At 42.0% G+C, this 27,507-nt stretch overlaps 1 protein-coding gene across 4 annotated transcripts in view; it reads left to right on the forward strand.

Moving 5' to 3' along the window:
• FYB2 (FYN binding protein 2) overlaps positions 1-27,507 on the forward strand; it is a 116,517-nt gene that overhangs the window by 77,269 nt on the left and 11,741 nt on the right. For 3 of the 4 annotated variants that reach the window (XM_070609475.1, XM_070609476.1, XM_070609474.1), the window contains exons 7-15: positions 1,336-1,367; positions 4,782-4,884; positions 7,566-7,725; positions 15,586-15,700; positions 15,792-15,832; positions 17,198-17,261; positions 18,324-18,422; positions 22,335-22,363; positions 23,811-23,871. In XM_070609475.1, coding sequence (XP_070465576.1) covers positions 1,336-1,367; positions 4,782-4,884; positions 7,566-7,725; positions 15,586-15,700; positions 15,792-15,832; positions 17,198-17,261; positions 18,324-18,422; positions 22,335-22,363; positions 23,811-23,871 — 704 coding nt within the window. Of the gene's footprint in view, positions 1-1,335; positions 1,368-4,781; positions 4,885-7,565; positions 7,726-15,585; positions 15,701-15,791; positions 15,833-17,197; positions 17,262-18,323; positions 18,423-22,334; positions 22,364-23,810; positions 24,052-27,507 lie in introns of all 4 variants that reach the window. The other variant, XR_011537330.1, reaches the window with a different exon arrangement.

Consider the following 27,507-nt stretch of genomic DNA (forward strand, 5'->3'; position numbering starts at 1 on the left):
AGAAACATTCTACTAGAATGCTTCACTTACCCGGCAACATCAGCAAATAAACTTTCTGCACAAGTGAACTCTCCAAATGACCAAATTTTATCCTATTAAAATAAAAAAGCGTGAAAGTATCTTTAATTTTTAAACCTTTTACCCTTCAGACATGCACCCCGTTTGGTCAGCACTGTTGCGCTCGGTGGGTGGAATCTGATCCCACCCCTTCCTGAGGACGCGGATGCTCTGGAGCCCCGGGGGCTGAGGGGCTCAGTGCATGCCCTTCTCAGGAGACGCTCCTGGGCCTTGCAGGTGTCCAGAGCTGACTGCCTTCACACCAAACCACCACAAGTCTGTTTGCTGTAATTGTTGTCTCTTTTCTGAAAATTATCATTTCTCTCTACTGTCTCTTTGCGTGTAGCAGTGAGTCTGCACGCGGTCAGGCATGTCCCAAGTCCCTGTTGTGTGCCGGGCGCTTGTGCATACATGGTAGCACTTAATCCTCCTGGTCACCCTGTGAGCTGGTGTCACGGCTTCCATTTTACAGAGGAGAACTCAACTCAAGGCTCAGAGAGGTTAAATAACCTGTAAATAATGCAGCAGAGATATAAACCAAGCTCCCTGACCTTTCATTCCGCCAGCACTGTCGTCCAATTTGCTAGAATTATATGGAAAGTAAAAGCCAATAGTCCCTGAATGAAGGCCTGCGGGCTCTCCTCAAGGGAACGTATGTGAGCTATTAGGCCTGGGCTTTGTGGCAGCGTTTGGATGCTTAGGTATTTTCTGTTTTCTTCAGAGTTCTTGGCTAGATTCCAAATAAAGCACGGCATCAGACATGTCACAACTGAATAAATGAGGGGCTATGTTGTGGTCTCTGGAATAAAACTTTAATGCAGTCAAATCCAGATCATGTGGGAGCTGATTTTTTATCAGAGTGCGCATGCTCAGTGAGGGAGAATTCCCAGCGTGATTTGCATATTTGCATAGACCGATTTTGCCCACTGAAACATTGCTCAAATACCACAAATTCACATTTCTTCATATGATTTAACATTTCTCTGTTCTACAGACGCATTCCTGGAAAGGCGTGCAAAGAACAATTTATTCTTCTAAGTCAAATTACACACGCCCTCTAGCATGCACCGTGACTTCACAAACGCTCGTTTTCTTTTTGGATTGATCTGCGGTTCTACTGGCAACAGCTCATGGAACTTTCTGTTGTCAGTGTCTCCCCTTGTCTGTACTGAGACCTCACCTGCCTCACCTTTGGTCTAGTTTCTAACGATCTGTACCCAAACAGATGTCTGATTTGGAATGATTTATGAAAATGACCATTTTCCTCTTTACTTTCAGCCTTGGAAGAGTTCTCTCCATCAAGAGCTTAGGTGAGCTTTATCTTCAGAATCCAATTAACCCAAATGATCCAACCAGTGACCCTCTGACGACTGAACTAGTTTTCCTCAATGGCCCAGCTGTGCTTCCAGTGCCTGACCTGGCCCAGTACCTCGCCAGGTGCCGGGACCAGAGAAGGTGCCCAGGGGTCCTGCCAGCCTTTCCATCTCGCCTCCTTCCAGCCCACCCTGCACTCACTCGGCAGATCCTGAGTCTCCAGCGTGTGCCAGCCATTTGCTAATGACTGGAGCTGTGGCAGGGACAGAGGGCTAGCCCCTGGGGAATTCTGGATAGTGGGACAGTCACACAATCAAACAGGCATATGACAATGCCATGATTCCCCAGAAACTTACAATTTCCAAAATGCACTGTGCTGTTTCAAGTCTCTTCGCCTTTGCTCATTTAATTCACTAACTCACCCCAACTTAATGAGGCAAACTTCTACTGACCGTCAAATGTCCCCTCTTATAAGAAGCCTTCCTGATTCCCCTCTTTTAGAGAAAATTAACCAGTCCCGTCCCTTTGGTGCCACTGTAAGGTGCACATATGTTTGCACCAATGTCACTTCATGTCGTTTGTTTGCTCACATGCCAGATCACCCTCACTCTCCTTCCCACCTTGTCTGTGAGCTCCCTGGGGGCAAGGGATTTTTTGTTCTTGGTGTCCCAGCACCTTTCATACTTCCCGGGTCCAGAGCAGCGCTCTCTCCTGCTTCTTCAGAGACTGTGTCACTCTCCCACGCTGTTATTTTTTAAGGCATTAGAATAAACATGGCTGGTGAGCGCTGGACAGCAAGTATCAATATTTCCTGGCTGAGGCTAAAAACAGAAGAGCTGGATCACGGGGAAAACCCTGCTTCGTCCCCCTCTCTTTGTCTCTTTGTCTCCCTGGAGTTCCTGCCTGACCCTAAATTCATGACCCCATAATGATCCTCCAGCACCGAGCACAGCGCTGGGCACACAGTAGACACATGTCAAATGATTGACTATTTAGTTTAACATTTACTGAGCTTTTTCTCTGTTTAGACACCGCTAGATTCTGAGGAACAGAAATGAATAGAATATATTTCCTACCCTCGGTTCGAGATGGGAGTGGAGGCTGAAGCGGTTGGGGTCGGGGTTACTTGGAGGGGAAGATGACCACATCAATAGGAAATCGCAGTGTGATAGATCACCACTAAGGAAGTTGTAAAACCCAGAGGGGAGACTCCGGGAGGGCTTCCTGGAAGAGGGACAACTAAGCTGAAGCTTGGAAGACCAGGAGGAACTGGGCAGGTGACAACTGTGGAAAGTATGTCGTAGGCACAAGGAAAGATATAGAGCAAGGACACAGAGGGTTAGACAGCAAAGCCAGTGCAGGAACGCACAAACAGTTTGATAATGCTTGAGCATCAAATGCAGTGTGCGAGCAGCAGGAACAGAGCTGGGCAAGTCTGCAGAGCTGGAGCCGGGGGGCCTGAGCGCCCTAATTCATTGCTTAGACCAGCCCTGTCCGACAGAAATACGTGCAAACCACATAAGTCATTTAAAATTTTCTACTAGCCGTATTTTATATTTTAAAAAGTAAAGATAAAGAGGTGAAATTTTAATGAATTTTATTTATCCCTATATATAAAATATTATCATTTCAACATATAATCAATATAAAAATATTACCGAGGTATGTTCTTTTCCTTTTTTAATACCAAGTCCTCAAAATCCAGATATCTTTTACACTTAGAGCTCAATTTGGACCAAACACATTTCAAGTGTTCGATAACCACGTGGCCAGTGGTGACCAAATTGGATGGCACAAATTTAGACGAATTTAGACAAATTTAGCCCAGAAGAGTTTTAAAGCAGAGATAATGTACCCTTCTCCCTCATGGTATTCCTAAAAGTCACAATATTAAATTTAATTTGAGAGTTATGTGTGGAGATCCAGCTGTGTAGAAACTATTGGACAAAGCTTGGGGGATAGGAAAATAGGACACGTACATCAACAAGGCAGGTAAGTGACTTAGGAGAAATATCAGCAATGTGTAATGGGCACATAAGAATTGGGTAATTCTAACACAGCAAATGCTTCAATGAAGAAAAGGGCACCACCAATTATTAAAAGTCCATTACGTGCTACGAGCAATGCTAGGCTTTCAACATTTTAACCACATTTCCTTCCTGGGGCAACCATGGAGATTGGCACTGTGATCTTTCATTTAAATATGAGAAAATTTAAGTTTTAGAAAGGCTAATCTTAGACTTTTAGAAAGAGGTAGAGTGGGGCTTAGAACCCAGCCCTCACTTCGCAGCCCCTGTTCATCACAGAACGAGCATGTGACTTTAATGGTGGGCAAGAGTGCTGAGTAATTGGATGAATGAATGAAATTCCTTCAAACTCTTTCAGAACAGTACTCTCTCCTGGTGTTTCTCCTTCCTTCATGACCGCTCCTTCTGATTTCCTTTGAGGGCTCTTCTTCCTCTGCCTTCCATATAAATGTGGTCATAGAACTATCTAGTTCACTGTTATGCCAGAAACAGAAGTTCTTGTGTGAATGTTGATGCTCCCCAGCATTCTGTCCTTGATCCTTAGGTTTTCATTACACTCTCCCCCTTGTCTCCTTCCACTCCTCCACTGCATCTGTTGTCTCTATACTGGAGCGTGCCAGTCATTCATTTGTTAGGGAACACAGGATGAGTACCCCTCTGTGCCACGCACTGTGCCATTGCTACCATGGATTACACATCATCAGTGCTGAGGATTGCCATATGAATAAGAGAGTTCTGCCACTATAACTTGATTCTTAGTTAGCTGACAAGGCAAAGTGGAGGAACTGGAGACAGATCCACAGACGATGCGTTATAACACGAGTAGAAGAAGAACATGTTAGGGAGCCGATAAGAAGGTTTGACTGCTTGGGAGAAGCAGGGAAGGACTCTCAGAGGTAAGATGATTTAGACAAATCGAGAAGACTGTTGTGTTTTCCAGCAATATAACATGTGGAAGGCATGTCGGACAAAGGAAATGGCAAATAAAAAGGGAGAGATGCTCAAAATAGGATGGTAGGTTTGGGGAATTACGAGAGTCTAGACTATAGCAAAAGTGGAGGGAAGGAGCAGAGGGAGACGGGGTTGGAAAGAAAGGCAGGGCCAGCCCATGATAGGACTGACATTTCGTCCTACAGGCAAGGGGGAGTTATTAGGAGCCTTAAGCAGGAACTGATGCTCTGACATTGACTGGAACAGCTGGAAACTCAGGGAAACTATCCATGTGGTTCACCTGAGCTGGGTCCCCTTATCTTTTTTCTTTTTTAAAGGATTCATGACTACTTAACTTTATTTTCCCTATTCACTTCATTTAGGATTGAATGGTGCAGTGTCATCTAAACACTCTAAGCTTAACTCTTTCCCTGGTATCTCTTCACATTTCAGCCCGAAATATGAAGATGAAGATAAAAACACGAAGGAAAAGGAGCCATGTGAATTGGAATCTCATAAATCAGAAAAGGACCCACCTTCAAACCATCTTGTCAAGGTATCTGTGTTCCAGGATTCTGAACCAAACAGTGCAGTTCAGACATGTGAGAGGATCAGTTCATGGGTGACTTTTCAAAGGCTGAGCTGTGCAGCTGTGCACACAGTCAGGAGATGCCGTGGTGTTGGGCATTTCGCCAAAGCAATGAACGTGACAATAGCACTGAGCCCTAGGCTCAGATTTTCTACTTATCAGTCGTGAATCAGGGCTGGGACTAGTGTGAGTTCAGCAAGGCACCCTGGGGCAAAATATCAAGAGATACTCACTCAGCTCCTTAACTGCTGTGCTCTGAGGCCCTGCTTAGAAGAGTGACTTAGTCTCTGAGCCCAGTCATCTCATCTGTGAGGAGAGAGTAATGATCCCCACCCAACTACCATCCCCACACCTATCCTCCACCATGAAATAATGTACATTAAAGTGCTTTGTAAGCCATAAGCTACTATAAAAATGAAATGTGGTGTTGATTTTCTTAATAGTAAACACTGTATATGTGTTGTATCCATCTCCAATGGACACTGTCCCCTTCAACACAGTTAAAGTGGTCAGATGCTTGACAGTGGAGACTACCGGGGTTACCGCCAGTGCTCAAAACATTCTAGAAACCTGTTTGAGATAAGCCTTATGTTATAGTATCAAGTTGTTGCAGTGCTGTCCGCAGGGCTGGGGTGAGTCACACAGCGTGTTGGTGGCGTGAACCGGAACTGGTGTGTAGGCTCAGAGGCCAGGCTGGGCCAGGTTGGGTTTTTACAGAGTATCACAAAGCAGTATAATTCAAAGATGAAGTAAGTCACTAATTAAGAAAGACAGGGACCAGAGCCAGGGAAGCAGCACTGGGTGTCAAGGTCAGAAGCAGGGGCAAGGCCATAAATGGGTGATGAGGCCAGAGATCAGGAAGGGGTTAATCAGGAACATATGAGAAAGACAGGAGAGGAGCACCATTAAGGATATCGACCATGAAAGAGCAAAAGCGGTTTTCAGTGCTGGCTATATGACAAGAGCCAGGTATGGGATCAGGCTACCACCAAAGGGACGTGTTCCTACTTTCATGGAGTGGGTTGGAGTTTTGGAAATTGTTGAAAGTTATGTAGACTATGTTAGGTGAATGTGGTGGGTGGTCTAGCTGGGCAGTACTCTTTGGGGTCAAATATAAATTATAAGTAAGTAGATACATAATCCATTGTGACTCAAACTGACTCTAGAGACCATTCCCAAGGACAGCCCTCAGAGAAGCCGGGTACTGCTTCCATCGGGGCTGCACTGAAGGAAGGCAGTCACCATGCTTGTGTGAAACATTGACTTCATTACTTTCTTGTCATTTTTCCCAATTTAAAAAACTCATTCTTGGCTGTGTAACTTAAAAGTAGGCCCCTCCTTTTGTTCTCCTCTGAGTTTGTGTAGCTCCCACCCAGAACTCGGGATAGGCCATGCCTTATAACTGTCAATTCCTTTAGCTTTTTCCAAGTACTTCCCAATGTATCATCACAGTCAACCCTCACGCCCACTCTGTGGCAGAGGAAAGGACAGTAGCCCTCTCTCTCGTTCTCATCTGAGAATTAGAAGACACTTAGGCGGCCAGAAACGTTCTACTTCTTCTCTCTGTCCAGTGTCTCCTCATGTCAGTCTACCCAGATCTTTCCAAAATGCAAATCTGATCAGGTTTCTCTGCTGCCTGACTCCCCGTGATTATGAGATAAAGCCCACACCCTTTGCCTTGCATGCAAGACCCCCCGTAACTCAGCCCCTTCCATCTCCCCTTTTCAGCCCATCCCCAGTCTTCCTCCCCCATCTCTTCCCCCGTTCTCTTCAGTGCTTCCCTCCTCCGCAGCCTCCATGCTGCCCTTTCAAGGACACTAATAGCCAGGCCTTTGCCCATGCTGATTTATCTGCCAGGTAGTCCTTTATCCTCTCTATCAATCTCTTGCTTACAGTTTAAGGTACAGTTTAATAAAAGTTGCTTTTGAAGTCTTCCCCCACTCTGTCTCCTAGCTAAGAGAACTGACCTCCCCTCCTCTCTGTTTCCATCTCAGTGAGCAGTACTTCCATAAGTAACACTGGGCACATTATACCTTCGTTAATTGTGTGTATTGTCTCCATGACCAGCGGGTAAGCCACCATGTCCATTGCATCTCTCTATGTCCAGAGCTTAGCATGTTGCCTCACCCTTAGTAAGCGTTTGACAAATGCTGGGGAGAGGGAGTGTGGAAAGGCGTGAGAAGAAACAGAAGAATGGCAGGTAGAGAGATGAAATGTCAGGCAAAAGGAACACAGCATCCCTTAGTGGTCAAGAGCACAGGGTTCTGGGGTCAAGTCCTGCCTCAGTAGAATACTAGCTGTGGGACCAGAGGCCAAGTAATTTAACCTTTCTAAACCCTTTATCAAGACGACTAATGATATTTTCATAACGAAGAATCACGAAGATTAAGTGAGATAGAATGTACAAAGAGCCCGCCCGGTAGTCAGTGCTCCATTAATATCCTGACTGCCGACTGTGAGCCAGCCTCTGTGCCGGGCATTCACTGGCCATTCACAGGTGAACAAAAGATGTGGTGCACAGCATCAAATAAAATAATAAGTAAGTGTTATCCATGAGGAATGAATGAATGAAGAACAGCCTAAGTAAGCAGAGAACTGAAAGGATGTCATCGGAGCCCCTCAACTCTCTCCCTGTTGCATGTGTTTAGGTGGGTGCCCATGACGGCACACCTGGAAAAGTCCAGGTGATGAAAGTCCACAGCGGTAAAAGGAACGTGCAGGCTGGGAAGCAGGACGCTGTAATTGACGTCATCCAGACAAAGGCCTGTCCCGAGGACCCGAAGCTGGCCAGGCTCTCGCAAGACCACGGTAAGTTCATTTCTTTCTGGTTCCTTCACCATCACCAAATTATTTTAAAGCTGTGCATGTCCAAGACTTTCTTTGATAAATATTTATTGAATACCTATTATGTACAGAGTAACTTGCACCAGTGAGCCAGCTGTGCAGTAGTCGAAAGAGCACTCGATTAACAAGCAGAAGGCCTGAGCTCGAAACTAGGCTCTAATGCTTATCAGCTGTGTGGTGAATAGCTTCATATTCCTTCAGCTTAATTTCTTCATTTCTAAAAAGGGACCATAACGTGGACCTCACAGGAGTTTTATGAGGACCAAATCTGACAGTATGTCACGTAACAGGCACTTGGCAAATGTTTATTCCTTTCTCTTTCTATCTACCAGCTCCTGTTGTCTTTTGTAGGCCCAAGTAATTGACACACTGATGATTATGACATGATATCGTTAGTTGACTTTATTCAGGTTGCATTTTACCTTCATGTTAGTCAAGACTCTTGATTGTAAACAGTTATCAAGTCATACTAGGTTAAGCAAAAAGAGAAAAGAAGACTCGCCTAGCAGAACATCTCAGCTTGGCTGGATTCAGGGACACAAACAATGTCACAAGGGCTCAGTATCACTTTTCCCACTCCTGCCTTTGCTCCCCTCTGGGTTGGCTCCATTGTCAGACAAATTCTCCGCTTGTGGAGGTAGGATGGCATCTAGCAGTGACAGGCTCACACCCTATCCTCTTAGGAACCCCAGAGGAAAACTAGACCTTGTTATCATCTCCCAAGTTAGAAGAAAAAGCCCAGCTCTGAGTCCTATTGGCCCTGGTTGCATCACATGTCACCCCTGAACCAGCCGTGAACTGGGGCTCGGCTGCTTTGATTGACTCATCCTGTGCCATAAACTCACCCCTGGAACTGGGGGCAGAGTCAGTTCTACCACAACTACATAACATCAGATTCAAGGGTTTCCCAAGGAAAATAAGAGGGCTGCTATCAAAAAAAAAATAGACACTAGGTAGATAAAACAGATGTCCCCTCCAACCCAATAATCTATGGTAAGCCACTGATGTTTCCTAAAGTGTTGGAATCAGAGTTATTGGAAGAATAAATTTGCAGCAATCATAAGATGGACTCAAGGCCCCTTAAAATCTGCCTCCAGGCTAGCTGGCCTCATCCCTGGCACATGCCTCCTTTCCTGCGTACTCTCCGCTCTGTTCTCACCTTACTGTGTTATGTGCTTAAACGGCCCTAGAATTTTGCTCAGTCTCTTTCTTCTGTCTGCAGTGCCGTCATGCTCATTCTCTACCTGCTGATGCCCTTTTCATCCTTCAAGATCTATCTTGAAAGTCGCTTCCTCTAAGGCCTCCCTTTCCTTAGTCTGTCCTCTTCTTTCCCGCTCTCCAAGGACCATAATTCCTCACTTCTCCCTGTTTCCTTGACACTTACACAGCAACTGAATGAGCACGTTTCCATCCTGGGCTTTGGAGCCAAGCATTTCTGGGACCCAAGACCACTGTACACTAATCCCGTAATCTTGGAAAACTTGCTTACTTTCATGTGCAAATGAGGACGCTACTACTTATTTCCCAGGAATGGTTGTCACTGAGTATAAAGTGTCTGGTTTGTAGGCTAAATAATTGTTAGCTCTCTTCAGTTATTTTTTTTCTGAAAGATTAGAGCATGCCTTACATTATAATTCATGATGTACGTGTTTGTCTCCCATGGTATACTGTAAGCACCTTGAGATCAGAGACCATTGGTGTTCTCTCTGTGTCTCTGTGACCTGGCACAGTGTCTGGCACACTGGAGACACCCAAGAAAACTTTAGTGAGTGAAGGAATGAAAGAATAAATCGAACTTCAGTTTCTGAGAGTGTAGTGGATTAGACAATCTGAATGATTCACAGAAAGAAGTAAAGTGAAGAATAAAGGTTTTTTTAAGATATAAAAGTATCACATAACTGATATAAAAAGAAAGCATGCACACGCCTACAGTAACCAGGAAGCCTGGGAGGTGAGAACCAAAGCTACTTTTGTCATGAGGGTTTTGAATGAATCCCCCGGCTCCTGTTTTGACTGCGTGGAATGCAGAGGACAGGAGCTCTATCCCGGGGCTGCCCAAAGTGAGTTTATAATGGGAGACTCCTGTATAAAATTGGGGCTCCAAAGGGCTACACTTTAAGAACAAACAAGACTGTGCCTGTAGTTAACAATACTGTATCGTGTACTTATAAATTTGTTAAGAGGGTAGATCTCGTGTGTTCCCACCACAATAAAAGAAATATTTTTTAATTAAAAAAAATATAGGAAAAGAAAGACATTTCTGATGAAGTGAATGACACATGAGAAAGCACAGAGGTAACATTAATTTAAAAACCATGCTTTAAGATGAGAAGTGGATAGAATTATTGGGAGTAAAGAAAAAAATAGCCAGCCCTGGTGGTGTAGTGGTTAAGATTCAGCGCTCTCACTGCCACAGCCCAGGTTCGTTTCCTGATCAGGGAACCACACCACCCTGCTGTCGGTTGTCATACTGTGGCAGCTGCATTTTGTTGTGATGCTGAAAGCTATGCCACCAGTATTTCAATACCAGTAGTGATGGATGGGTTTCACCAGAGCTTCCAGACCAAGACAGTCTAGGAAAAGAGACCTGACCACTGAATTCCAAAAAACTGGCCATGAAAACCCTAAGAAGAGCAGCAGAGTATTGTCTGATATAGCATCAGAAGATGAGATGATGGCACAAAAGACCAGGCAGCATTCTGCCTTACTGCACACATGGTCACTAGGAATCAGAATCAATTTGACAGCACTCGAAAAGAAAAAGAATGGAAAGGAGGAAAACAAGTTGAAGTGAACAAAAGAGTTAAAGGACATCCCTGAATATGAGGCTGAGAACCATTGTCATGCAGTTATGTACTGTCCATGAGGAGTCACTACAGATTTGGAAATTATACCATGAGGGAAAGAGTTGGAAGAAGATTATTCTGAGTAATCTGTACATATTGCTAAAGCACAAGGGAGTTGCTGAACTCATTGATAAGTCTTTGGAATACTTATGATGAGTAGCACAAAATGCTTAGTCAAAGGGAGTGGGCTTGAAAACAGAGGAAAATTTTGAGGAAAAAAATACAATTGAATGTTTTTCTATACTCCTTTTATTCAGGTAGGCCTCTTGAAAAAATGAACAAAGTCAAAAGTATTGCTTCTTTTGATTGAAACAAAAAGAGAATTAGTAAGACATAAACCCCACTGAGCAAAGGAAATTTGCCCATTTTGACCCTGGTGCTGGGCGAAGGAAAAAGAATCTCTTACCACAAGCTCATCTTCATGCACATCTTCAGTTCAAATTCACGTTATCTGTATGGTCCAAAAGAAACCCAAATGAATCTAAAGTGGTATCAGCTTGGTAGCCCTTCTAGACAACTGGTAGAAACAAACATAAATCCTCTTTAATGGAGCCTTCTTTTATTCCCAGGTTTCAAATAATTCCCAAAAAAAATTCTTTAAAAAATTAACAGTTCATAGACAATAACTAAACATGCAAGAAAACAAGTCACAGTAAGTGAAACAAGCAGGACAACAGACAAAAGAAACCAATTTGCAAGATACTACAGAAATGGAATTATCAGACACAAAACAAGATAAGCATATTTAATATGCTTTAAAAATAAAAGAATAAACAGATTTGAAAAATGCAAAAAATAATCATTGATCAGTTGATAGAGAAATCCAGTGAATGAATTACACATCAGATTAGACACAGCTGAAGAGGAAATTAGTGAACTAGAAGATAAAATCTAGAGAAATTATCCAAAATTCATTCCACAAAGGAAATGATAGAAAAGAATGAGAGGATAAGAGTCATGGAGAAGAGAATGAGAAGCCTTAAAATAACATCAAATCAGGGTTCTATAAAAGGACACTAGAAAGAATGGGAAAGAAGAAAAAGTAGGTAAAAGAGATAATGCCTGATAATCTTCCAGGATTGTTAAAAAGATATCCATTTGCAGATCCATGAACACTAAAGTTCTCTAGCAGGAAAAAATAAAAGAAATCCACACCAAGCCATATCTTAAAGAAACTGAAGAACATCAAAGAACAAGAGAATACCTTAAAGTATCTTAAAGGAGATAAAGGGAAAAGACCAATGGCCCAAAAAGAAAAAAGAAGAAATAGAGAATTTTGGATGCAAGAAAGATATCTGAGCAAAGTATCAACTGAATAAAACAATAATAATGTCAGGTTGAGGGAAAGGGAACTAAAATATTGAACAGTAATAGTAAATACATTGGGAAGGTGATCAAAGTTCAAGTATTCCAAAGTTTTTAATGGAAAGTAACAACATTAATTCATTTTAGCCTTAAAAGACAGAATAGCTAGGGTATATGCAACAAAAGATACCATTAAAAGAGTGAAAAGGCAAGTCACAGAGTATATATATATATATATATCTTACATATATGCACATATATATATCTATTTGACAAAGGACTCATATATGAAATACAGAAATCTTCTATAAACATCCTTGTATCCAGAAAATATAAAATAGAAATAAATCATTAAAAAAATAAATTTAGAGAAATTGGGAAAATATTTGAACAGGCACATTACCAAAGAGGATAGTCAAAAGGCAAATACGTTATGAAAAACTGTGCAACTTCATTAAGTTTCAGGGAAATGCAAATGAAACCTGCAATGTGATATCACTACATGCCCACCAAAATGGCTAAAATAAAAAGACTAAAAATATCAAGTGTTAGTGAAGTTATGGAACAACTAGAACTTTCCTACACTGTTGGGACTGAAAATTAGGATAATCACTTTGGAAAACTGGCAATACCTGTTAAAGCCCAAGATATGCGTAGCCTCTGGCCTAGCAATTCCATGCCTGTTCTTATACCCAATAGAAATGCAGACTTCAGTTTACTAAGACTTATACAAGGTGTTCAGAGCATAACTTTTTATAATAGCCTCAACTGGAAACTGTCCAACTAGCCATCAAAAGTGGAATGGATAAATAAATTGTTGTATATTCACACCATGGAATACATAGTCATGGGAATGACCGAATTATAACTATACACAACAATATAGATGAATCTCACAAAAATAATATTGAACGAAAGTAGGCGACACCAAAGAGCACATTCTGAATGATTCCATTAACATAAAGTTCAAAAACAAGCAGAATTTACCTTTGGTATTAGAAGTTGATAGTGGTGACCCTTGTGGGAGGGAATAGTGACCAGAAGAGAGCACAAGATGGGAGCTCTGGGACACTGGCAATGTTACATTTTTTGATCTATGTGCTGTGTACATGAATATGTTCAATATGGGAAATTCATTGAGGTGTACTCTAATGATTTGTGCCCTTTCCTGTATCCAGTCATGCGTTGCTTAACAACGGGCATGCGTTCTGAGAAATGCATTGTTAGGTAATTGCGTCGTTGTGTGAACAACATAGAGAGTACTTACACAAACCTAGATGGGACAGCCTACCACACACCTAGGCTGCATGGTACTAATCTTATGGGACCACCATTGCATATGTGGTCCGTCGTTGACCAAAACATCATTATGCAACACGACTATATTATACTTTAATTAAAACTTAAAACATAGTATGGTAACTGTTACAATACAGATATAGCACATATAGCTTCTAAAGAAATAGAAATGAAAAAACAGAATGAAGAAAAGAGAAGAAACCTCAGTCAATCAAGAAAGAAGAATATGGGGAAGAAATAGAACAAATAAAAAGTATGTAATAAGATATAAATTTTAAAATAACAGTAAACACTATAAATTTAATATGTGAAACTCTCTAGTTAGAAGACATATGCATTCAAATCATTCAATATTAAAAAATATTTGAGTGCCTTTTACATGCCCAGCACTGTTCTAGGCGCTGAGAATACAGCAGTAAACAAGAGACAAAAATTCCTGTCCTCAGGGAGGTTACATTCTGATCAGAGGAGACAGATAATAAATACATAAGCAATAAAGATCCACTATGTGGGATGTAGCAAATGTTATGGAAAGAAAACAAAGCAAAGAAAGAGAATTAGGGAAACAGGTGGCGGTAGTGGAAGTTGCAGTGTTAAAGTGCTCATAGATGACCTCAAAGAGCCAAAGTAGATGAGCAAGAGAGCCAAGTGTGTATCTAGGGTAAGAATGTTCTAGAGAAGAGGAAAAGGAAGGCAAATATACTCTGAGGCAAGAGCCTGCTAGATGTGTTGGTGGAAGAGTAGGGAGGCCAGTGTAGCTGGCGCAGAGTGACTGAGGGAGAGTGTAGTAGGAGAGGAGGTCAGAGAGAGAACAGGGACCAGGGAGTGGAGGGGCTTTTGTAGACCATTGCAAGATCTTTGGCATTTATGCTAAATGAGATTTTTTAAACCAATGAAAGTTTTTAAGCACAAGAACAGAATGATCTGACTTGCATTTTAAAGAATCATCCTGGCTGCTGTCTTGACAGAAGCATGTAGAAGAATAAATCAGGGCCCTGGTAGGAGTGTGTTACAATAATTTAGGTGAGAGGTGATGGTGTCTTGGAGGAGGGCACGGTGGTAGAGTTGTTGAGATGTGTTTGGACTCACGATATAATTTGAAAGTAGAGCTGACCCATGGCTGTGGATTGGAAGTGGGATAGGAGAGAGAGGGGTGTCAAGGTTTTGGACCTGAGTAACTGAAAGGATGGGTTGGCACTTTTTCTTGAGGTGGGGCAGACTTCAGGAAGAGCAAATACACAGAGAGAAACGATGAGTTTGTTTTGGAACATAATATGTTTAGACAACCACGTGGAAATGGTGTGAAGGCTGATGGAGTATCTAGAATTCATGAGAGAGGTGTAAGCTAGAGATGTAAATTTGGGAGTTGTCTGTGTTTTAAAATTGAAGCCATAAACTTTTACATTTGCTTCAGCCAAAAGGAAGGATAAAGAAAGAAAAAAGTTGTCCCAAAATAAAAATTAAGCAACTGTGTTCAGCGTCTTTGTTTTGTGCTGGAGAAATTTACTAATAAGCCTGTAAGAAACAGCAGGACCTCGACGCCTCTAGGAGCTGACATTCATTGAGACAGTTTGGGGCCCATATGCTAGTTGACTTCTTGTCAGGGGATAAAACATTGTTGCTTGGTTCATTTAATAACAGACAAGTCAATTTGCTTATTGTTTATTTCTCAGATATATTACTTATTTCTGATTAATAGTTCGTGTCTGAAAATAGGTCTGAATCACCCATACTCCAAATGTTAACCTATTCCAACTGATAAAAAAGTGGCAGTTTTATGGTTATGACAAGTTTACAGCTCTGCAAATAAACCAGCACGTGTATTTAACAGGCTAGCTACTTGTGCAAACAATCCCTATCCATTTTTCAACCTGGCACACTATCTTCTGGCTAATTCCATCACTGGTGAATCATAAAGGTTGACATGTGCTCAATAAACTTGTCTAAGAGTTGTACTTTAAGAAAAAATACCACAAAACTGGATAATGTCATCTGGATGTAGGGCGAGAAGCCCCAGGCTGTGCACTGGAGGCCTTCACAGTTGAGGTCAGGGATCAGAGGAAGAAGAACCATCAAAGAAGAGGGGAGAGCTACTGGTTTACCGGGTAACTAGCACCCTTCCTGAAAATGTGTCCATGCTCACCACAGTCACGTGAGAGCAGGTGTCACTATCATTATCCCAGCTTCAGAGAATCATAACGGGCTCTGCAGGGTGAAGTGCTTTGCCAGAGGGCCACACGTACCAAGATTATAATCCAGTTTTAGCACATTTAATCTGCCTTTTCACTACCTCCATTGCCAATGATGCGTGTGAATGCATTTATAGTAGCTGTTGGTGAGATATTCTTCAGGGGCTTCTCTGTTTTCCTTACAGGTGGGTATGTGGAGGCCTTGGAGGTGACTAAAGAAATCCCAGGCCAAGGAGCCTTTCAGCCAAATTCCATCTCAGAGGAGATTTACGATGATGTTGAGTACCCTGGGAGAGAGGGGTAAGCACATTCCAGCCCTTCAGCAAGACGAATGTGATGAGATTTTAAAGGTGCAACAGGGTGACGGTCTTCGTATCTTTCCTCCCCACAGACCGAAGTCAGACTTTGCTAACTCGTTTGCCTCAGATAATGGTAAGTATAGGAAGACATCTGAAACTGTCAGTAGGAGTTTTTGTGGCTGATTGGTGATAAGGCGTCTTTTGTATATACATATTTTAATAATACCGATTGGGTAGGGTGAATGTGAGCTAATGGTAGGGGTCCGGGTATGTGCTGATAAATGCATTTAGAATCATGACGGTGAAGATGCTGCTAAGTGGGGGCACTCCTGTGGCATAAAAACAACTTCACTGTGCAATTACTTCCTTCCTGATCTCTTCACAATGCAAGTCTGATTAGAGGAATGCTTTTTCCTTAAAACACTTTCATGGCTTCCCAGTGCTTTTAAGATGGCCCTTACATGCTCTAGAGGCTTGAGAGTTTTGCCCCTAGCTGCCTCTGCAACCTCTTCTCACACTCTACTCAATCTGCATCTTTGAGATCCAGTTGAGCTGACCACCTTTGAGCTTCTCTGACTTGCTTGTCACAGTGTAATCTTCTACTTATGTGATTCTTTGATTAATAACTGTCATCCCTCCTAGATGGTTACCTTCTTTATGTTTACCATTTTCCCCAGCCCCTCGCATAATGCCAGGCACATGTTAGATATTCCAAAAAATATTTGTTGAGTGAATGAATAAAAAGGCAATGGAGGAGGGATAATCAAATGCTACTCTGGTTATTTTTGTCCTTCTTAGCATGTCAGAATTTTTGACGGTAAAACAATCTTAAAGATCATTAAACACAGTATGCTCGTTGCAGAAAGGAAACTGAGGCACAGAGAAGTGACTCTCCTAAGCTCACTGTGTGTGATTCAAGTTCTGAACTTGAAAATCTTTCATTGCCAGAGTAGACTCAAAGTATGTCTGTGTTGGGCTATATATATATATACCGGGTGTGTGTGTGTGTGTGTGTGTGTGTGTGTGTGTATGTGTGTGTGTCCGACTCCGCTAAAGCCATGCTATGAAGGGAAAGATTACTGAAGATGTGTCTAGGTCTCCATTCCTTCCCCAGCATTCAGCACCACGTCTGACGTTCAGTAGACTTCAATGGTTCCGTATTAAATATGCAAAGGGGGAGGGTAGAAGGAAGGAATTTGTTGATAAACGAACTTTCTTTGATTAAATCTGATCAGTCTTGGAATCAGGGGTGGAAACAAATATTAATTTTCATTTGTACATATTTTTATGGAGGTTAGTTATTTTTACCATATGCTCGTAAAAACCTGTGCATGTGTTTCAATAAAAACTACTTAACAGAAAAAGATCAAAGTACCTAGTACCTGGTAGGTATCCAATAATTTTTTTGTTAAATACAAATCCGAATTATTGCCATTATAATGAATGAAAATACTTTTTTTAAATTTCAGAAGAAAATACTTTTTTTTTTAATTTTCAGAAGAAAATAGTGAAGAAACGTATGAAGATATCTACAAAGCAAAGAGCAACTACTCAAAGATAGAGTGAGTTTCTCTCTTTCTTGGCTTCATAGTCAATGTTACTTCCTGTTAGTCTAGGAGATTACGAAGGCTCCCCTTCCCGCCCCACCATGTATAGGGAGGATTTGCACAGAGATAGGGGTGATAAGCCATTGTAATACTGCCTGTGACCAACAGGATACCTGTAATTGTGTACAATCTTACGCTATAATTTTTAATCACGTTGCTTTCTCTTTTGAGAAATGTCCATCTCCCAGAGCAGAGGACTTTGATATTGTCTTTGGGAATAAGTGAGAAAGGAGAGGTAAATATCAATAACATGCTTCAATTCTGTACGTGCTTTTTCGGGAAGAAGTTAGTGGTTATGACTTACCTGTGTCTTTGCAAGTTAATAAGACTGTCACTGGGATTTGGGCTTAATTTAATATCTAACAATTCAGTGTTATCAAGAATAATATTTGTTCAAACGGGTATTGTTCATCAAGTTTAGTTATGAGGGCACATTATGGAAAGGAAACAGCTATGGTCAAAAGCAAAAAGTTCGAGGGCTGAAGGCAAAAGAGGGGATCAATGCTGGTTGGGATGGTGTGGGTGTATCATTCTCTCTCCTTACCCCACTGAAAAACCCAAGAGCATATTTGGAAGAATTTTAATCATCAACTGGACAGTCAATGTACCACCCTTGTTGTATTATCATTCTGTAAGTTAAAAAATCACTGACGTGAATTTCAGAAGCCAGGAATTCTTATAATGCATTTCTAGTATATTTTGTACACTATGCTTCCCTGAAGCATCTTCTCTAAAAAGAAGACTTTGCGCCCTAAAGTAGAGACCATTTGGAGTAGATGAAAGTTTGTATTGAAATATAATAATTCCCTTCATAGCTGACTGCTGTGTGCTACTTCATGTCGGCTTCTAAACAAAGAAGACGCGCACAGGAGTTGAGAAGGCGTTTTCTTGCTCTTGCTTGAGTGGGCTGTGTTTTGGAAATGAGACTGAAGCCTCTGGTCCTTTTGACTACAATAATCCTCCATCTCTAGCACTCTCTCAAACGCCATGTTATTTATATCCTCTGATTTCTCTTAGTTTAGATGGAAAAGAAGCTCTTAAGAGACTGCAAAGATTTTTCAAGAAAGAAAAGAATAAATTTAAAATGAGGAAAACCAAGTCGAAAGAAAATTTAAGGTAAAAAGTCCTTTTTTATCTCTGTTTCCAGGAGAGAATTAGCAGCCTCGGCCTGGTACTTAGACAGCTTGATGCTCTCCATCCTCTTCCCAGAAACAGTGAAGGGATATCAGAAACCAGAACCCAAGGCCCTGGTTATCACCTATTCCTTCTTGCCAGTTTTTGAGTGAACCAAACCCACAGATACAATGAGAAAGTGACAATGTTCCTTTTGAAAAAATTGAAGAGAAAAGGTTGTAAACAAGGGTAGAGGGAGAGTCTTAATCAAGCAAAGTCGAAAAAGGAAACTTTCCTCATTACCCTTGGCATATATTCCTGTTGACATGACTCAGCATTATGATATTAATTATGTCCCTTTATGCTTTCTTAGCCCTACAAGTTCCAGTGGTTTTATCTGTCTACACTTCCATATTCTAATTTGCCCCTCTTGAGGAGGCAATGTGTGGAGAGGGGAGATGAACATTTCAGCTGAATGGTCTGTGTATCTCAAAGTCTTAGACCTGGAAAGGACCCTCCAAGATCACCCCGGCTAATCAGCGATGTTTGGGAAGGTTACAAATTCACTGGGAGTAGAAAGAGGCGGGAGACCTACATTCTGACTTCTGGTTTCAGTTCTTCCGTTTGCTCGCGTGCAGCCGTGGACAGATCACTTCCTTTCGCACCTGCAGGGCTCAGGTTTCCTTTTGCACGCAGTGCGGGGGAGACTGGCAGGGGGTGTCTGGAGGCCCTTTGCTCTCTAATCTACGGAGATATAGAGATAGAGACAGAGAGCTGTGTTTGATGAGGGTAGGAGACGGTAAAATAATTTGCCCAAAGTCATTACATATATTGACAAGGAATTCTGTTATTCTGCCTTGAAGTTCTTTTCAATGATAAAACCTCAAAGTTATGTGATGGTAAGTCTAGTTGTCTGTTGGATTTAGATCCACCAAGAGACCGAACAGAATATGGGGTTTATCGATTGTAGTCCCGACCACGGAAGAGGAGTGAGTTTAGCTCCAGTGGTCACTGAGACCCGAGGGCTGACCCAGCCTTAGCAGGTCAGATGCTTCTGACAAAAATTATTAGCGTGATCCCGGCAGTCCCTTAAATTGCATCTAGGTAAGATGCCGATGTTTTCAAATGCATTTCCTTTCCTGATCTCCTTTTTCCTAGAACTATTCAGTGACTCCTTATGACTTTTAGAGAAAATATCCAACCCCCTTCCATGGCAAGTAAATACTTTTATGGCGTCCCCCTTCCTACTTGTCCAGCTCCATACCTCACTGAAATTTACTCTCACCACCACCCCATACACACATCCTATGGATCTGACTCTGCCGTGCTGTTTCGTGCCTCCCTGCTTTTAACCGTGACATTCCCTTGGTCTGGAACGCACTGCCCTCCTCCAACCTCCTTTGATTATGGAACTTCTGTTCTTCTCTTAAAATTAGGTCAAACATACCCCTTCTGGCCCACCTTCCCTGATTCCCTGATTCCCAAACCTGGATTACTTGTCTTTCTTCTGTGTTCCCCTAACATCCTGTGCACATCTTGTAACATCTATTAATACTACTGAGAAACCCTTTTTCTTAGAGCAGAGACCCTCAGGGTAAGAGGAGACGTCCACATTCCCAAGTCCGACCCGCTGCACAAGCTGCCCTGCACGCGGCCCGCCAGCCGAGCCGCCGTGCTTGCACACCTCTGTGAAGGAGCAGTGCACAACCCGCAGAGAGGGATCTTCCATCTTTACAAAGGTCTATTAAGATTTTTTCCCTTTCACATTGCCAAAATCTGCCTCTCTACTTTAATTTTTCAATTAATAGCATGTAGATATGCCAAGGTGATACAGAATTTTATTTATTTACTTGTTTGCTTCCCTTTGCCGAGCCTTTTGGCTGAGGCTCCTCCGCTGAAGACCAGCTCTTAGGTTACTGCCTCATCTTCAGAAGGAGGTTGCACCCATGCAAATGTGGCATTTAAAAAGAGTACAGACTCCCAATCTTTTCTCGCCCTGCCCCCACTGCCTTTTAGGATCGTCATTAGTAAATTGCCTGATGGAGGCATAAATAAACCAACAATGAAATGCCACCAGCCTTAGCTATGCTGTGAGTTTTACACGGGAATTAAATGGTAAACCTCTTCTCACTCCCTCTGTTCCATATGCACTGTCTTCCTTGCTCTTCTTTAAACGGCCAAGCCCACCTTGGCTTGAGGTCTCCGTATCTGCTGTTCTCTCTCCGGGGAATGCGCTTCCCCAGATATCCGTGTGGCTCCCTCCCTCCCTGCCTCCCTACAAGTCTCTGCTCAAAAGGCCCCTTATCAGTGCAGTCTTCCCTGACGATCTTCTGAAAAATGGCAAACCAACCCTCACCTCCAGCCCGTCTGTCCCCATACCCTGCTCTATTTTTCTCAGTTGCACCTATCTCCATACATTTCCCTACTGACAAATTTCCTGTTTTCTGTCTGCCTCACTCTACTAGAATCCATGAGGGCAGGGATTGTGACTGTTTTTTCCGCTGCTGTATCTCCAATGAAGAACAGTGCCTGGGACATGACAGACACTCGATAAATACCTGCTGAATGAATAAATGACCTAAAGGAAGGAAATATCACAATAGATTTTTTGTGACCTCGGTTTCTATGTTTAAATAGGAGCTACCAGCACTCTGATCCAATTAAACAAGAGGAAGGGAACTGATGTTAGGAAAGGCTTCCTGGAGCAAGGGACCCTTGAGTGGAGATGCCCAGGATATGTGCTAATAGGTGTGGGGGGCAGCAAGTGCACTAAGTGCTTCCCACGTGCTCTCTCTAATCCTCACAATGACCCGTGAGATGGAAACTTGTTTCTCCATTTCATAGATGGAAGGCTTTGAAAAGTTGAGTCTTGCCCAAGGAAGTAGATAAGTGGCAGAACAGAGAGTCCATTCCAGCTGTCTCTGACTCCAGTGACCATGTTCTTCTTGCCCCCTATCCTGCATGCCACATCCTGACAGCATCCAGTCTGGTCTTACAGACATACAGCAGGGCTCCCTGAGCATCACAGTGTCCCAGGCACATGCACCGAGGTACGCTCACCCAACACAAGGGTAACTCTATAGGCTAGGTGCTGGGATTCTTTAGAAATGAGGGGCTGAGGCTCACAGGACGGTTAGCTGAGCTTCCTGGAGGCGCTGTGCCTTAGGACACTCCTTTATGGTGTTCTTATCAGAGGGTTGTGTTAATTTACTTTTGGTCTCCATCACTATGCCCAAGCTACTTCAGGACAGAAACTGTGTCTGATCATTTTGTTTACCCAGCACCTGGGCCTGGCCCGTTGTGAGTGTCCCCAGTATACCTGTAGGACTGAACTGAAATTAGTTGCTTAAAATACGTGGATTTTTTTTCTACCACATCATACTTCCTCACATGTGATCTCCTTAACTGTGAGATTGAGGAGAACCAAACAATCTACCCGAGCCAGACATCCTTTCCCATTTAGCGATGCATCATCTTCCATTTCCGCCTCGCCTGGAATTCTCCCCTCAAGTCATCCCTTTGGCTTAAACATACACACAGTTAGGGTCCAGAGTCTCCAGGGAATTGTTCTCTCTCTCCACACTTATCCCACATCGGATGGATCTAATGGCATCTCGGAAGGTTAGAAGGCAGAGACAGAATCCTGTGGATGGAGAAGAGCAGGGCTGTGGGACAGCCTGAGGTTGTCTAGTCAGGAAGCGGGCACAGGTGATCACTGGGGACTACTAAGCTCATTTTCAAAAGATGGGGGGGTGGTCAGAACAAAGCTGCAGGAAAGGTTTGCTCCACATCTTCGCCTAGAAACATCTGTATCAAGAAACCCAGTCTTCAATGTTATTATTTGAGATGTATCAGCTAACTTTTCTGAACACAGCTTTTGCCCTTAACCCTTTTGTGTCTTCTCTCAATCAACAGTGCGTTTTCCATTTCGCTGCCTGATTTAGGTAAGTGACATTTGCTTTTGCTGACACAAAACTACTCAGCATTAGCAGATTCAGGGGCAGGGAAAGAGAAGAAGTAATCCTTCCTGCATTCCACATCTAATGAAAAACTGATACATCAAAATCAAAGAAAACATTTTACACAACTATAATTTATTTTGGGGAAGATGAGTAACATTTCTCAAGTGCCTACCATATATCAGGCCTCTTAAAATACCAGAGAAATAGACATCACCCCTCTTTAGGGAGGCTCTAGGACCCACATCCCTACTCAGTGCTCCAGGATGTGGGCGGAAGTCTCTGCCTGTTACATGATACGTACCACACAGCCTCCCGAAGGACTGGACAGCCAGGTCGCTGCGATTACGACGTAACACGTTGAACAGGATTATGTTGCAGTCCACATACTATTGAATCAAAGATGGTCATGGCATATTGTTTGCTTTGCTATAAAAATAACAGTGCACATATGAGCACAGTGCCTGACACACAGTATGCTCTCGATACATGTTCAGTAAATTGAATCTGTCAGTAAAAGAGGACCATGACTTTTGTTGTTTCTGCTTTTGGTTTGGGGCTCTAGCCATGGTGCTACTTTGATTTCACTTTGACTTGGCAATTCAAATGTATATTATATTCCACAAATATGGGTTTGCTGAACTAAATAACAAATGAAGATTCTATAAACCTGTAAAATCACAGATCTCCCAGAATACTCTTGGTCTGTGTCAAAAGAAAAAAAATGGCCAACTTAGAATAGGCATGCATTGTACTCCCATCCAAATTTATGAATAATTGAATACGAATTATGAATAAATATGCCGGAAGGTCTGAAACTAGTTGAGGTGGTGAATCGCTTGAGCATTATGGAATTCTGTGTGGGGCACCAAGCAAGGAATGCGAATACCCCACACTGAAAATGTCTAATTATGATGACGCACCACATCAGATTCAACTTTATGCAAGATTATTATAAAGGAGTAGTTGCCAATGGTTTGAAAGAAAAATCATGGGAGAAAAATCAACATTAATATTCTATTAAACTGGTTTCTTCCCCCTAGGAATTAAGGAAAACTCTCTCACTATTCCAGCAGTATAATATTTTTGTTCAGTTCTAAGACGATGGGAACCTAGTCTAAAAATTATCCTTTCAGCACTTCATATTTCTGGAGATCTGCATGAAATAAAATTCGTATAAATATATATATGTGCGTGTGTGTTTGAGGTACTAGGACATCAATTTTTTTAATCTCTCAGTTGAATTTCTTCCCAAATGGAGAATCTTTTTGTTCTTTGATCCTTCCAGCCTGTCTGCATTCTATGATCAGATTTTGATAAAACAGGCTTGGGATGCGCCTGGATAATTAGGTAATTGTGCATAATTTAGAAATCCAGCGACTGTATAAACCATACTTAATAATGGACTATTTTGCTCCCATCTTGACCCCAGAACTTAGGTCTCAAGAAGTTATTATCTATGATGATGTGGACATAAACGAAAAAGAGTCCAAGTAAGTCAATTTACCTCACTGGGCATCCCTGCTATTTAAGCCATTTCCTTTGTTAAGCTTTCTTAAATATGATCAGAGGGCCATCTCTTCAGATCCTTGGAGACTGGATGAAAAGTCAACTTGTGATATTTCCCCCACCAAGAAGGGAAAACAATGAAGAACGTAGATGATCTAACAGCGGTAGGTGATTCAAAAATCACTGGAGCTTTGGAATCTATTTCTTTGAATTTAGAGACTCATTTCAGCATAACAAACGCTTATTTAATAACCTCCTATGTACAGGGCAACTTGGAGGCCAGCAGGCGCTCTCTGACAGAACCTCTGTTCTCAAAGACTAAATAACTATAATCTATCAAAAAAGACAGCACCTGCAGCTCATGACCCGCCTCTGGCTACTTGTTATCTGTCTTTTCCCTCTCAACGAAACGGCTGCAAATAAAGCTCTCGTCTGCTCGTCTTTCCACACTCGTTGCAATTGCTCTTCTGTTCCTATCACACCAGTGAACTTATTTTTGGTAACGTCACTAATAACTTGTTAAATCCAGTGGATACCTTTAAGTCCTTATCTCACTTGGCTTCTCTCCAGTGTCTCAAACTGTGGACTAAGCCATCCTTCAAAGGAAAAAAATATTAACTTTTCCCCAGGTTTCCATGTTATCATTATTTCCTATTCCTCATCTTTGGCTGTTGTTTGTTTGGTTTTGTGTGTGTGAGTGAGAGTTCTAATTCTACCATTCATCTCCTTAAAAATTATGTGTTCCTCAGATTTCCTATTTCAGTTCAGTTCTTCCTTTATATGTTCTTGAATGATCTCGTCCATACCTAGGGCTTTAAGTGTAATCATTATGGTAATAATATCGAAATTTACATTTTGAGGTCAGATTTCTCTCCTCCACTCTAATAAGCCTGCTGGATAACTGTGTGAGACTCAGAATTCCATAATAACTCATAATCTCAACCCTCCCGTCCAAAGATGGCCCCTTTCTTCTAGTCTCTGTGTTCGTGATTGTTGCAGTAAACACGCAGTTGCCCAAACCGAAACCCTAGGCATTGTCCTTGACGGCTCCTTCCCTCCTGCCCTGTGCCTCTTCTGTTCCAATAACCTTCGAAGCAGCCCCACTTCTCCATCCCTACTGCACAGCCACAATGCAGGTCCTCACTGCTTCTCAGACGCGCTACCGCAACAACTTCCTAAATGGCCGCCTCACTGCTACTTCAGTTTATTCTCCAAACTTTCCAAAGGGCAAATGTGATCATGTCATAAAACCTGCCATCCACCAGCTTACAAATGTTCAGTGGTTGTCCATCGCTCCCAGAATGAAATCCAAACTGCTTAGGAGGACATGAAGTTCATTCATGATCCAGCCCCTGGCAAACTCTTGGCCTCACCTGCACTTCCCGCTCACCCACGATTGTTGTGTTCCATCCACGCTATACGAACTGGAGTTCCTCAAACTCAGCAAGCTGTCCAGCTGCTTTAAACCTTCACATTTGTTCCAGACTCATCAGTTCACTCAGCCAATATTTACTGAGCATGTACTGTCTGCCAGGCATTGAGTATAAAGCAGTGAACAAAACAGATATAATTCCTGTTCCTGCCTGATTGGAGAGACGGAGAAATAAACAAAAAATAAATATATAATTACACGTTGGAATTTGGTTGCTTTGAATATTTTGAAAGAGAGTGGACATAGGGTGTGTGTGTTGGGAGGAGATTAATAGTCATTTTAGAGTAGATAGCTGGGAAGGCCTCTCCAAGGAGATGAGAATTTAAGAACAAAAGAATGGTTCTACCTGTAACACCATTTGCCATGCATTTTGCCTGGTTAACTGTTTTATCCCTCATTATTTAAAAGTGAATTCAGACTTTTACTGCTGTCCTTATCCGTTTGGGTTAGGTACCCTTTTTTATCAGAACATTTTTCTCATAGTTGTAGTGTCTTATTTCTTGCCAGTCTCCCCCTCTAGATGGGAAGTCCCTCAGGTAGGGACGATGGCTTCCCCACTGTATCATGTGGCCTCATACCAGAGCAGTTTCTTAAATCAGTTGACGAAGAACCTGCTGAGAAATATGTGCAAAATAATCTGGAAGCTCAGAGTAGGCAGCCATTTCCTATTGCATAGGATTTAAGGGATCAGAAAAGTGTCTGTGCCAAGTTGAAGCAGGAAGGATGGGTAACATTTTGACAGATGGGGACTAGGGATCAAGAAGAGAGACAGAGGGGAGGGTAGGCAGGTGCGGGGGGGGTGGGGTGTGCACAACTTTGTAAATAGAAACACGTGTGTTTGGGTATTTTCATTGGACCGTGAGGCACATACTCAGGAAAGAGAGTGTTACAAAGCAGGAAATATAATTTGGCATGAGATGGAGAAGGGCCCTGGAATATCAAATTAGAGTTAAGAATGTATTCTTTTTCTTAAAAATAAATTGTATGATTTTTATAAAAATCAAAAGAAAGCAAGAAACATATGTAAGTTGTAAGGCATGATAAAATAAATTCCCCCGGACCCATCAGTCAACTTCAGAACCAGGACATAGCCGATGCCTTGGCTTCTCTACTTTGCACGCATCCCCTAGCCTCTCTCATTGCCTTTCCCCCAAAATAACCACTCTCCTAAACTTTATGACTTTCATTTCCTGTTCAAAACAAAAATGGTGTTATCAAACACAGATGACAAAAATACATTCTTCATTTGGAGTTTGAACATTATAAATATGGTATCATGCTATATATAGAACTGGGCAACTTCTGTTTTTCACTCATAAAATCTGTCCCTTTTTTAACACTTGTAGTTCACTTATTTCTACTGTTCTGTGATATTCCATTGTACGTATATACCAGAGTTTATCCATTCTCTTGTAGGTGGGTATGGGGGCAGCTCCAGATTTTTTGCATTTAGGAACAATAACGCTACAAGTATTTTTATTCATGTGCCCTGTGAACATGTGTAAGAATTTTTATAGGAGATATATATATACTTAGAACGGGGAAGAAATGCAAATTATATTGTTTTCCAAAGTGGCTGCACCAATTTACATTTTACCCAGCAGTATACACAGGGAGAATTGATTCACATTCTCACCAACACTTAGCACAGAAAGAATTCTTACATTTTTGCCAATTTAGTGGATATAAAACGCTACTTCATTGTGATATTAATTTGCATTACCTTCATTACTAACAATGTTGAACGCCTTTTCATATGTTTATTCACCATTCATATCTTTCCTTCTAAAGAAGACCTGTTCATGGCTTTGCCTGTTTTCTCTCGGGTTCCCGGCCTGTTTCTCTTCCTTTGTAGACAGGAGTCTCTGCACTCGAGATGCTGCTCCCTTGTCACTTGTGTTGCAGATATCTTCTCGCACTTTGCAGTGTGCCTTTTCAACTTCCTTTCAAGTCTTCTGACGAATAGAAATTCTTAACTTTAACAAATTTGAATTTCTCAATTTTTCCTTTATGATTGTTGCTTTCCGTATCTTTGAAAGAAATCTTTATCCCTAGGTCATGATAGTGTCCCATGTTTTCTAAAACTGTTAAAGCTTTGCCTTTTACACTTAAACCTTAGATCTATCTGGAACTGATTTTTGTATTTATAGTGAAGGAGAGATCCAATTAAATTTTTTCCCATATGGAT

The sequence above is a fragment of the Equus przewalskii genome, chromosome 2 (genome assembly GCF_037783145.1).
Source record: "Equus przewalskii isolate Varuska chromosome 2, EquPr2, whole genome shotgun sequence".
NCBI lineage: Eukaryota > Metazoa > Chordata > Mammalia > Perissodactyla > Equidae > Equus > Equus przewalskii.